Consider the following 12454-nt stretch of genomic DNA (forward strand, 5'->3'; position numbering starts at 1 on the left):
CCCCGCCTCGCGCGCCCCGCCCCGCCTCCACGAGTGCGGCCTCAGCGTGCGGCGGCGCCAGGTGAGCTGCAAGCGCGGGCCGGCGGGGTTCTCGGCGCGGGGCCGGGGCCGGGCTCGGGCCGGGCGCGCGGGGCGCGAGCGCGTGAGGACGCGGGCGGGGGCGCGGGCCGGGCGCGGACGGGGCCGGGGTGGGGGCGGCGGCCTGACGTGGCGGGGGCGGCGGGCGGGACCCCCGGGCGCGGCGGGTTCGGAGCTGAGGGGCCGCGGGGACGCCGGCGTCCGGGCCTCGGGTGGGCCTGTCGCCCCCGCGGGTCCGCGCGCGTCCTTCGGAGCCGCGGCCCCTGCGCTGCGCCGGCGGCCCTGCAACAGGCGGCCGGTCGGGCGTAGTCCCCCTGGCGCGACCTTGGACCCCGGCATGCCAGCCTCGGCCCCTCAGCCGGCCCAGGTTCGGCTCCCGCTTGCTGCACGGATGGACCTGGACGGCCCCCGACAGCCCCGGCGGCCGCGCTGTCAGTGCGACGCCTCGGCCCGGAGCGCCGGCCGCTGGTCTGCCCACTCCCACCCCGGCTCCGAGCCCAGCGCTTTCCGCCCGGGCGCGTCCCTACCCCGCTCCGGCCCCCGCGCCGCGATGGTCCAGAACGCATCCCATCCGCACCCGACGCGGGCCGTCCCCTGGGAAGTGGGACCCCCTTTCCCTTTGTTGCAGACCTTGCTTCGTGCTGCCAGGGACTGGGCTTCGTGGAGGGCAGACGCTGGGGCCCTGCAGAGGACTGAGGGTGCCTACTCAGTAAATTGTGTTGAGTTGAACATTGTTCAGAGATGCTTCCGACTCTGTCATCCATGAATTCATGAAAATTCATTTTACGTCCTTCAGTTTGTATCTACTTGGGACATAAAACCTCCTTCCTGCTCCCTCCAAAGCTCTGAACTGAAAAGCACTGAACGCAGGGCCTTGCTTGCCGTGACTAGAATCGGGGACGTTATGGGGCCGAGGGTAGTTAATCTAGGGAAGGGCTTCATCATAGAGGAACCTGGGTAAAATGAATAGGAGGTCGAGGGTGCCAGAGAGTGAGCCCGCAAGAACATATTTTATTTCAGAAAAACAGGCATGGGAAGGGAATCGCAAAAGATGTGCAGCATTCCACTTAATATTTTATTCTTTGAAATTTTATGAATTAGCAAAACGAAGTTACACTGTGAAATGGTGTTTTTCATCTAAGTCAGCAAAGATAAAAAAAAAAAAACAACGCTATTGGTGTGCTAGACAGTGGTTGCAATCCGGTTCTCATACTTTGCTGGTGGAGAATAAATTGGTACAACCTCTACGGAAGGCAATTTGGCAATATCTATTGAAATGTCAACTGCACATTGAAATTAAAATGATCTAGCAGTTCTATATCTAGTAAATGTTCCTCATTTAACTGCTATATATATGGCAGATCTCAGTGACTTTCAGTGCAAAACTGTTGGCAACAGCAAACAATTGAAGGAAACCCAAATGTCTCTCTGAAAAGTATTGGTTAAATAAAATACGGTTATACATACAATGGACTGTGGGTGGGACACGAGGTTATCATGTGTAAAAGCTAATAAAAAGGGGGAAATTTTGTTCTACAGCTCTGCCTGCAAATGCATAGGTGCTACCTGGAGGGGTGACAGGAAAGTTGAATAGCTTCCTCTGGGAGAGGATCTGGTTAGGGGGCATAAGTGGGAGGGAAATTTAAGTTTCATAATACAGTATACCTTTCTGTTTTATAGTAGAGTCTATTTTTCCTTTTTTCTTTCAAGGGTCCAGTAGGGGATTGAAAAAGCAGCACATTTGGGGAGGGGATAGTGGAGGAACGTGAGGTGGGGAAGGGAGATGTGGCAAGTGGTCCGCTGGCTGGCAGTGCTGTGGCCTGGAGAGTTCACAGCTCAACCCCACAGGTCGGTGTAGGACTGGCTGCCCCCAGTCACTTGTGGTTGGCTTGGAGTGCTTGGTCAAAATGTGTTTGCAGTAGCTGGTTTTACTCATGGGGTTTCTGAGGCTCCTGTTCAAATCAGTTTGCATTTTTTTGAACATATTGACTCAATTATTAGAAGTTAAGCTTGAATTTAAAAGACAATGCAGACAATCTTGAATGTACCAAATTTACTTGAAGTTACAGTGCTTGACTCAAAATCTCGGTAAAAGAAGGTAGGGCCTGGAACCCTCCCCTGTACCACCACCTAGGCCTGTTGTCTTTTTTATTCATCCATTCCTGTTGCCGGGGGGGGGGGGGGGGGGGGGGGGGGGGGGGGGGACGACGACGACGACGACGACGACGACCAGTGTTCTTTCCCAATAGAAGAGAGGAAGAGCCCTTGAGAACCTCGTCTGTGCTCGTGCTTTGTTTTCATCCTTTAGGAAATTTGAGAATGCCCCGAGGGGCTGGGTGCTTGTAGTCCCCTTTTCTCAGCTGAGGGGCTTGACACTCAGGTTCACCACACTGAGTCCACCGTGGGGCAGGGTTTCCTGCCTGGGTTGGTCTGTCTCTAGAACCCTTTTGTTTCATGGTGATGCTGAAGCAGATAAATGGAAAGGAGAATCTTGGCAATGAAGAGACACAGGTCAGGAGAAAGAAGGCACCAAGTTTGGACAGCAGTGGGAGGGGAGAGGGAATTAGAGGTTTGAGACCACGGGGAAAGCACAGGTGAGCAGGAGGGAGGGACCCGAAAAGCTGGCCAGCCCTGCACAGGCTGCGCTGCCTCCCAGGCTCATTCCTCGCCCCTGTGTCTTGGCAGCTGACAGCCGCGGTGCTGAGGTTGGGAGCGGTGGTCAGGATGGCGGAGGAGCAGGAGTTCGCCCAGCTCTGCAAGTTGCCGGCACAGCCCTCCCACCCGCACTGTGTCAGCAACACCTACCGGAGCGCACAGCACTCTCAGGCGCTGCTCCGGGGGCTGCTGGCTCTGCGGAACAGCGGCATCCTCTTTGACGTGGTCCTGGTGGTAGAAGGGAGGCACATCGAGGCCCATCGCATCCTGCTGGCTGCGTCCTGCGATTACTTCAGGTGAGTCTGCATAGTAAGGTAGCAGGGATGCTGGCTGCACCAGGTGGACGCCTTGGCACCCTGGGCTTCTCCCGCTTCTCGCTGTGCAGGCGTAGGGGGCTCGGGGTCTGTTTTTCTCTCAGCTGCCCCATCTCTGGGGCATGTGCTCCCTTTTTTTTTCTTTTAAAGGCGGTATGCTTGGCTTTACTTATAATATTGTATTTTCTAGAATGAATTTTCTACTATAAGTACAGTATCTTGGTGTGAAACAGATTTTCCTTCTACTTTACTCTGGCTACCCATCATCTCATTTTAAAAAATTTCAAACCTATGGAAACATTGAAAAGAATAGTATCACAAACACCTGGACACCAGTTGTTACCATTTTGCCGCATTTGCTTTCACTGCCTTTGTAACACACGCCTTTTTTAAAAGACGTTATGATGCTTTATGCCTTACACTTTTCAGCCCCACCCAGTGTTCTTGTAAAACCGTCAGGAAGCCCATACGGGCCCAGGGACCTCTGTGGGGGCCGAGGCAGGTGGTCAGTACCGTATGCATGTCGTCCACACCAGCTACGTGATGTGGAGTCACTCCGTTCGCACCCTCACCTGGCCATCCACCTCTTGCTCTCACCTCCTCATCCCTTGGGCCTCGGCCTCCCACCCTCCCTGTGGGTTTTCTGTCCCCTGAGTTTCTCATGACCTCCTACGTGACGCCAGCCCAGCCCTGAGCACATTGGGCAGAGCTGGTGCCACCATCCCACTTGAGACCTGAGACCCTCTATTCTGTCTCCCATTCTGTTTGGTTCTTTTGTCTTCAAGGCTCATTTGTAGTTCTTATCTTTTAACTTTAGGAACTAATGAGCAAAATATTTCTTTATGGTTAAGTGCTTCCTGTTCTCCAGAAGGAGTTTATGGAGAGGGTGACCTAGTGGTTAGTGGTGCCTTAGAGCAAACATGTCCAGGGACAACAGTGTCCCTTCAGTTCATCAGGATTCAGCTTTTACAAGCTTTGAGAAGACAGGGCAGTGGGCAGGGCAGAGTTGTGGGAGGCCTTAGGGCCCAGAAGTTCAAGCACTGGAGTCCTCCTGGCTTAGGGCCTCCTGGACACACTGTCGAAGCCCTTCAGGTGGAGCTTCTCTCCCCACGCAGGCCATCCTGTCACTGTCACAGTCATGGTCCTCTTCCTAAAGGACAGTTACTGGTGCAACCTCTCCCTTCTTGGTGGAAACACTCTGTGTCTCCCCACATCCTCCAGGAGCGATTCCTGGCCCTTTGGCAGCCACTTCCAGCGGGTCTGTCCTGGGAGGTGTTCCCCTCTCAGGCCCGGTCACTGTGCAGGATGACACCCCCTCCCACTGGGACCAGGGAGAACCCAGACTCATCTCTGGTATGTGCATATGCAGTGATGATTCCCAAGCTTTAGTGGGTTTATTTCCTTATTATTCATTTCAGTTACTGACTCAGGTTGAAATGATAAAGGGTTTTTCCCAGTGAGGCTGCTGAAGATATCTGATGTGGGCAGGGGTGGAAGGAAGGGCTTTGGAGGGCAGTGGGCCCATGGCTGGGCCCTGTAGGGGACGCCCTGTGGGGTGTCTGCCAGGTGCTGAGCGGTGTCCGGCCAACACATGGAAAGCTGTAGTTCCTTATGAATCAGAGTGTGTGAAATGCTCAGTGAGACCTGGGCATGTGGAGCAGTAGACTCCCGCCTGCTGGGCCTTGTTCGTGGAAGGACAGTTGGTTCCGTGTTAGGAAACCTCTCTTCCAGTGCGAGGCCCTAATCAGCCTGAGGCGACCTGGCGTGTGGCCATCCACAGACAGGTCAGCAGGCATGTGGTCACATCCAGCATCCACTGCCACAGCTGAAATGCTGCTGGAATTGGAAATCGTGGAAAGCACCACTTTATCCCTGCCCTCCCACCTCACCCCCGTGGTAACCATTTATAAACGTTCCTTATCAACCACACTATTTTCCCTTGCAAATCCTAGTTCATAATACTCAAACCTCAAAGCTCTGATACTCAAAGTTGTTTTGTTTTCTAATATGTTGCTAAAACTTGTCAGGTGTCCTCTGGAAGTCTCCCGGAGCTGGTTTTTCTGTTTTTGTTTTGTTTTGTTAAAATATTTATTTATTTATTTATTTACGCATGCATGCATGCATGCATGCATGCTGTGCTGGATCTTAGTTGTGGCAGGCGGGATCTTAGTTGACACACGTGGGATCTAGTTCCCTAACCAGGGCTCGAACCCGGGCTCCCTGCATTGGGAGCGTGGAGTCTCACCCACTGGACCACCAGGGAAGTCCCTCCCAGAGCTCTTTTGTTTGTGGATAGCTGTCCAATCTGTCCAGTCGTTGATCTTTGAGGGGGGAGGCAGAAGTTGGATTCTCCTACATTGCCAGCTTTTTAAAAGTCTAAGTTTGGCAGAAATTCATTAAACCACGAAACCCACCCTGAACTGATATGAGGGTACTTTTATATGTGTCCTACTTAGCATGGGTCTTTGTACATTTTGGTTTGGAAATATTGAGGTGTTTGGATTTGATTTAGACCCTATGGGGGGTAGCGTGACATCATATGTGGCACAGATAAGGGTTTCTCCAGGTGAAACGTTCTGAATTCTGAAACACACTTGACCTCAAAGGTTTGGAAGAGGGGTTGGGGGCTGGTACAAGCTGGCACAGGAAATGTTCTCCCCACCTCATATCCGAGGCAGCTCACTGGCACCTTGTGACATCTGGTTATGACATCCTGGCAGTAGAGGTGGCCCGGGCTCTCTTTGTGGTCTGTGCTATCTGTGCCCGTCTGCTGGGGACTTGGTGAACATCCTTTAAAAAAAAAAAAAATACCCTGTAGAATTTACCATCTTAACCATTTTTAAGTGTACAGATCAGTAATGTTCTTTTTTAAAAAATATTTATTTATTTATTTGTTTGTTTTTGGCTGCACTGGGTCGTTGTTGCTGCTTGCAGGCTTTCTCTAGTTGCGGTGAGTGAGGGCTCCTCTTTGTGGCGGTGTGCGGGCTTCTCATTGCTGTGGCTTCCCTTGCTGCAGAGCATGGGCTCTAGACGCGCGGGCTCCAGTAGTTGTGGCACGCGGGCTTTAGAGCGCAGACTCAGTAGTTGTGGCTCATGGGCTTAGTTGTTCCGTGGCATGTGGGATCTTCCCAGACCAGGGCTCAAACCCGTGTTCCCTGCATTGGCAGGCGGATTCTTAACCACTGCGCCACCAGAGAATTCCCTGGATCACATTCTGTAATTCTGTTTTTCATTTTTTGAGGAACCCCATACTGTTCCACAGCAGCTGCGCTAATTTACATGCCCATCACCGATGCACAGAGGTTCCAGTTTCTTTAAATTGATAAGACAGAGTCTAACAGAAAATGGGTAAAGCATCTGGACTGTTTGGAAAAGAATATAAAAACAGCTGTTAAACCTGTGAAGAGAGCCTCTGTCCCATTGTTTACAAGATTTCTCCCTTGCCTCCTGGCAGTTGGAGCAGCATCTTCCTCTGGTTCTGGGGGTGTGGGGGACAGGCTCCCCGCACACTGGTGGCGCTACCTGACAGGCCGTGGGCAGTGCCATCCAAGTGCGTGTGTATGAAACTCTTTGACCCAGCAGTTGCTTTCCTGAAATTAATCCTGGCGTTCACATGAGCAACAGCTCGTGGGCGCAAAACCATCCACTGGGAGAAATAACAGGAGATTAGAAGTAACCCAGGTGGACCCCGGCAGGAACGGTTAAATCAGTTGTGATCACCTTTACAGAGAGGGGCAGCGCTGTGTGTACGGATGATCGGGGCTGTTTCCAAGGTGTCCTGTGAAGTCGAAACCAGGTGGGGATTAAGGCGCGGCCACTGCCTCTGGGGATAGTGCCACCCTTGGAGGGGGGCTGGTGACCAGAGCACCCTTTCGTGTAATTTAGGTCTTGAGAGAGAGAGGGAGGGGGAGGGAGAGTATGTGTGAGTGTGTGTGTGTGTGTGTGATATAAAATGTGACAATAGCCACTCTGTCACCTCCGTGTTGCTGTCATATTTCAGCCCAGATTCCTCCCCTGACTGCCAGCCTCCTCCCTCCAAACACCTAACTGACACCCCTGCTGAGATGCCCTGGGGCACCCACAGTGTTGGAGCCACAATGGAACTCCCACTGCCCTCTCTTACTCTGGTCCCGCCAGGTGTCTTCCTGCCCAGCCTGGGTTCCTCCTGTGCTCTCCTGGGTTCCCTCCATCGCTTGTTCTCTCCTCTCGGCCCCAGGGTGGTCTCTACTCCAGCTCCCCAGCTGTGTGGCCTCCCCAGCCCTGCAGGAGCCTCCCTGCCTCTGCTCCAGCCTCTCCACTGTGGCCAAGGAGCCCAAGATCTGAAGTTCCTCTGCTCAGGCCTGTGTATGACTCGCCGAGAGCACCTCATTTGCCTTGGTTTTGGTCCAGACCCTACCCTGCCCCGGGGGTAGCAGGACCTGGCCCAGGCTCACCTCCTGCCTCTTTTTCCTTGCCCTGCCTGCCTGCCTGCAAGCTCTTCCTGGCCCTGGGCCCTGGGTGCCTGCCACCTCCACTTCCTCATCGTGGGCTCTTCTGCCATCGCTCTCCAGCCACTCTTCTCCCGCCCTGGGCACTCCTCGGTCAGATGCCCTGTTGTGGTCCTTGACAGTGATTCCACCACCGGAAGTGCCCTGTGTCTTCGTGTCTGTCCTCTGGCATTAACTCCATGCACATAGGGATCCTGCCACTTCACTTCACTGTTGTCGCATTGGCTCTGTGCACGGTTCCTGGTGTTTAGTGGCTGCTGGGTACGGAGCTGCTGAGCGGAGGACGTTTACTATTTGTTTCCCATTCATTTATCCTTTCACCGCGTGCCCTGGGCTGCGGCTGTGGCCCAGGAATTGCACGGGTGGATGCAGCAGAAAGCACGCTGGACGTGGTCCTGCCCACAGAGGCTCACGTGCAGCTGCTGGGGCACATTAGATGGATATTTCCAGAACAGCTGCCAAGCTTGGTCAGGAGCTGTGGGCGCTTCTGGGTGCCCCTCCTCTGCGGCCTGGCGTCCTAATGGGTGTAACCCTGCCATCTCCTTTCTTCCCTTTGCAGAGGCATGTTTGCTGGGGGGCTGAAGGAGATGGAGCAGGAAGAAGTCCTGATCCACGGTGTGTCCTACAATGCCATGTGCCAAATCCTGCATTTCATTTACACGTCCGAGCTGGAACTCAGCCTGAGCAACGTCCAGGAGACGCTGGTCGCCGCCTGCCAGCTTCAGGTGAGGCTCCTGGTCTGAGGCAGGCAGAGCCAGGCCCAGACGGGTCCCGGGTGCCCGCCAGGCAGTGGTGTGAGGGTGGGCGGTGAGCCCTTTGCTCTCGAGAGTGTCGGCAGGCTCCTCGTTTGGCTCAGAAGACAGCTTTTCCCTCGTGTCCTGAAACTGGAACGAAGTCTTATGCCGAGTTCCTTATCCTGACCTTTTATAAGGTCAGAGCACGTCTGGGGCAGTAGGAAAAGCAGCCTGTTTGGGGGGGTCTGGAGGCTCCCCACATGGCGGGGCCCTAATAGCCCTGTGCCTTTACTCTCAGTGGCGGGTGGGCAGGTGGAGCTGAGCCAGGGCGGCCTTCATGCAGAAGTTCCTTCTTTTACTCAGAGAGCTCCTCTGTCCCCATGTCCTGTCCCCTCATTGCTGCTCTGGGGACCACACCTCCAGTAGCCAGCCGCCCCCAGAACCTCTCCCCCTGTGCTCGCTGTCGGCGTCACCCCCCCTCCCCAGCACACCGCACACTGCCTTGCTCCCTGCACCGTGTATCCCACAGCCACTCTGCTAGCGCCAGGCTCTCCTCTATGTCCACCTTCGTCCTCTGGGTCCATGTCTGGACGAGTCATCCTTGTGAACGTGACCGTGTTCTCTGTTTCCTTGCCCTCGCCTCTGTCCCGGCCTCCTCTCCGTTTCTTCCTCCCAGCTGGGCTCTGCCTTCTGCTGCATCCGTCGCTGGCTCAGAGACCTGCTGCCTCCCCTCAGACCTCAAGGCAGAGCCATGGCTGGTGCTTGGGGCAGCCCAGCTTGGTTTTGTTTTATTTTTAACATACTGGGCTTCTATGCAGTGTTGTTGTTTGTTTTTGTTTTTGTTTTGTGGTACGCGGGCCTCTTACTGTTGTGGCCTCTCCCGTTGCGGAGCACAGGCTCCAGACGCGCAGGCTCAGCAGCCATGGCTCATGGGCCCAACCGCTCCGTGGCATGTGGGATCTTCCCGGACCGGGCCACGAACCCGTGTCCCCTGAATCGGCAGGCGGACTCTCAACCACTGCGCCACCAGGGAAGCCCAGTTTGTTTGTTTGTTATAAATTTATTTATTTTTGGCTGCATTAGGTCTTCCTTGCTGCGCGCGGGCTTTCTCTAGTTGTGGCGAGTGGAGGCTACTCTTTGTTGCAGTGTGCAGGCTTCTCACTGCGGTGGCTTCCCTTGTTGCGGAGCACGGGCTCTAGGCACACGAGCTTCAGTAGTTGTGGCCCGTGGGCTCAATAGTTGTGGCTCCTGGGCTCTAGAGCGCAGGCTCAGTAGTTGTGGCTCATGGACTTAGTTGCTCCACGGCATCCAGGGCTTGAACCCATGTCCGCTGCATTGGCAGGTGGATTCTTTTTTTTCTTCTTTTTTGGCGGTACACAGGCCTCTCACTGTTGTGGCCTCTCGCGTTGCAGAGCACAGGCTCCGGACGCACAGGCTTAGCGGCCATGGCTCACGGGCCCAGCCGCTCCGCGGCACATGGGATCTTCCCGGACTGGGGCACGAAAATGTGTCCCCTGCATCAGCAGGCGGACTCTCAACCACTGTGCCACCAGGGAATCTGCAGCAGGCGGATTCTTAACCATAGAGCCACCAGGGAAGCCCCGCAATGTTGTTTTTAAAGCAAGTTTTACTTGGTGTAACAGTTCCGAGTCCACAGGCCCACCAGGTCATGTTTGTTCATGTAGCCAGTGGCTGTTGGTGGCCTGTCTCCCACGTGCTGTGCCCTTCGTGGTATCCCCAGGGACGTGGATCTGAGTGTCGGTGAGACTGTATCCACTGGGTCACCCCGAGCAAATGAGTTCCCTTCTCTGGGCCTCTCGTGGGCCTCCTGCATGGGGCAGGCCGGGCGATTCCTTGGTGAGATTCCCTGCCAGAGGTCCCTGCACTGAGACAAGGATGAGGGACCTTGACCTTGCCAGGGAGGGCAAGACAGTCCCTGGTTCTCAGGAGCTGCTCCTCAGGCCCACTCAGGGCTGTCAGCCCTCACCTTCCACCCAGAACCTGGTGCTCAGCTCCTGGCCTCTGAGAGGTCAGAAGTAATATTTTAGGCAGAAGAGGCCAGGCAGAAGCACCTGCTCGGGAGGAAATGGATGGTCGAGTGAAGACCCTCAGGACCTAAGGAAGCAGCACGATGGGGACGTTCCTGGTGGGGGAGACACACGCCTGGCACTTTGCAGGTTTCCATTCAGCCTTCAGCATGTCACCTGGCAAGCACCAAATGTCTAGAACCAGAAAAAATAAAAAGACTTTAAACATTTATTAATAAGCTTCAAATTCCAGCAGAATTAGTTTTCATGTAATGAATTTGTTGATGGTGCTGGATATGAGAGGTATTCCCATTTTGAGAAATTCTGAGATCCAGTTTTCCTGCAGAACTTAGCAGCCCCTGAGCAGCCTTTCCGGGCCCTTGCCTTGCCTCCTGGGTCCTTTGGTTACCTAATCGCAGGGTGTCCTTGCCCCACAGTGTGGTGGCTGTCCTGCTGCCTGCACTTCTCTGGAGATCCCGTGCTTTTGATCCAAAGGGAGCTGGCGTGTGTCAGGTGGTTCCTCGCCACGTCATCCCTGTTTTACAGACGAGGAGGCTGAGGCTCAGAGACCACCTCCAAGCCCAGACTTAAGCCCCGAAATGCTGTGAGCCCCGGGCGTGTCCAGTGTGGCGGGGAGTGGGGCCGGCGGAGCCTGTGAGCCCCACCCGCACCTCCACGCTAGGTCCCGCACCCAGACGCTTTGCCTGGGCTTGAATGTATGTGTTCTGTTCACAGATCCCCGAGATCATCCACTTCTGCTGTGACTTCCTCACGCCCTGGGTGGATGAGGACAACATCCTTGACGTCTACCGGCTGGCCGAGCTCTTTGACCTGAGCCACCTGACCGAGCAGCTGGACGCCTACATCCTCAAGAATTTCGTGGCCTTCTCGCGGACTGACAAGTACCGCCAGCTGCCCCTGGAGAAGGTCTATGCCCTCCTGAGCAGCAACCGCCTGGAGGTGTCCTGCGAGACGGAGGTGTATGAGGGTGCCCTGCTCTACCACTACCCTCCAGAGCAGGTGCAGGCTGACCGGCTCCCGCTGCATGAGCCACCCAAGCTCCTGGAGACCGTGCGCTTCCCCCTCATGGAAGCCGAGGTCCTGCAGCGGCTGCACGACAAGCTGGACCCCAGCCCCCTGAGGGACACAGTGGCTGAAGCCCTCATGTACCACCGGAACGAGAGCCTGCAGCCCAGCCTGCAGGGCCCACAAACCGAGCTGCGCTCGGACTTCCAGTGCGTCGTGGGCTTCGGGGGCATCCACTCCACGCCGTCCACTGTCCTCAGCGACCAGGCCAAGTACCTGAACCCGCTGCTGGGGGAGTGGAAGCACTTCACCGCCTCCCTGGCGCCCCGCATGTCCAACCAGGGCATCGCCGTGCTCAACAACTTCGTGTACCTGATTGGAGGGGACAACAATGTCCAGGGCTTCCGTGCTGAGTCCCGCTGCTGGAGGTAGGGGCCCTCGGCCGGGCGGCTGCCCAGAGGGTGGCTTCTGCCAGGCACGTGCCACTGGCCAACGCAGTCATCCTCTTGAACAGGTCTGCGCCCGTTCTGTGGGCGCAGGTTGATGGGAAGAACATGGACGGCAGTGAGATGAGGAAGGGGGCCCGTGATCCCTCCTCCCGCTCTTGTCCCCCCTCCTCAGAAACCCCCTCGCCCCTCAGCACACCCCACCATCTTGTGGGTGAGGGGCTGGGATGGGGTGTTGTGGCAGGAAGGAGGGGACCAGGCCTGGGAGCATGGCCACCTTGCCTCTCTCTGCTCTCACACCCCTGGTCCCAGCTTCCCCTCACCTATCCACTTAGCTCTGCTCTCGTAACCGCACAGGCTCCTGGTGGAGGGTGGCTTCCTGTCGCCCTGCTCCCCTGAGTGCACAGTCCTCAGCCTGGGGGGCAGGGAAGGCCCACAGGCAGTGCTGAACCTCAGAACAAATTCCCCCCACCCCCCAGCCCCTAGGCCCTGTCATCAGCCATGTGCTGGGTGTAAGGCCTCGGGAGGCCATGGTTTCTTTCAGTCTGCGAGGCTGGGATCCCATAAATCCATTTCATTGGTCAGAGCAAGGAAAGTGGGGCAAATCTCCACGGCCTCCACTTCCAGGAGGTTTCTAGGGCCCCCTCCCCTGTACTTTGGTTTGATCTTAAGGTCTGGTGCCTGGGG

At 55.7% G+C, this 12454-nt stretch overlaps 1 protein-coding gene across 2 annotated transcripts in view; it reads left to right on the forward strand.

The window, feature by feature from the left end:
* KLHL22 (kelch like family member 22) overlaps window positions 1–12454 on the forward strand; it is a 26573-nt gene continuing 14119 nt past the window's right edge. For both annotated transcript variants that reach the window (XM_060028535.1, XM_060028536.1), the window contains exons 1-4: window positions 1–61; window positions 2764–3029; window positions 8094–8259; window positions 11031–11749. In XM_060028535.1, coding sequence (XP_059884518.1) covers window positions 2803–3029; window positions 8094–8259; window positions 11031–11749 — 1112 coding nt within the window. In that variant the 5' untranslated portion in view covers window positions 1–61; window positions 2764–2802. The remainder of the gene's footprint in view (window positions 62–2763; window positions 3030–8093; window positions 8260–11030; window positions 11750–12454) is intronic.

Source organism: Delphinus delphis, chromosome 13 (assembly GCF_949987515.2).
Source record: "Delphinus delphis chromosome 13, mDelDel1.2, whole genome shotgun sequence".
In the NCBI taxonomy this organism is placed as follows: Eukaryota; Metazoa; Chordata; class Mammalia; order Artiodactyla; family Delphinidae; genus Delphinus; species Delphinus delphis.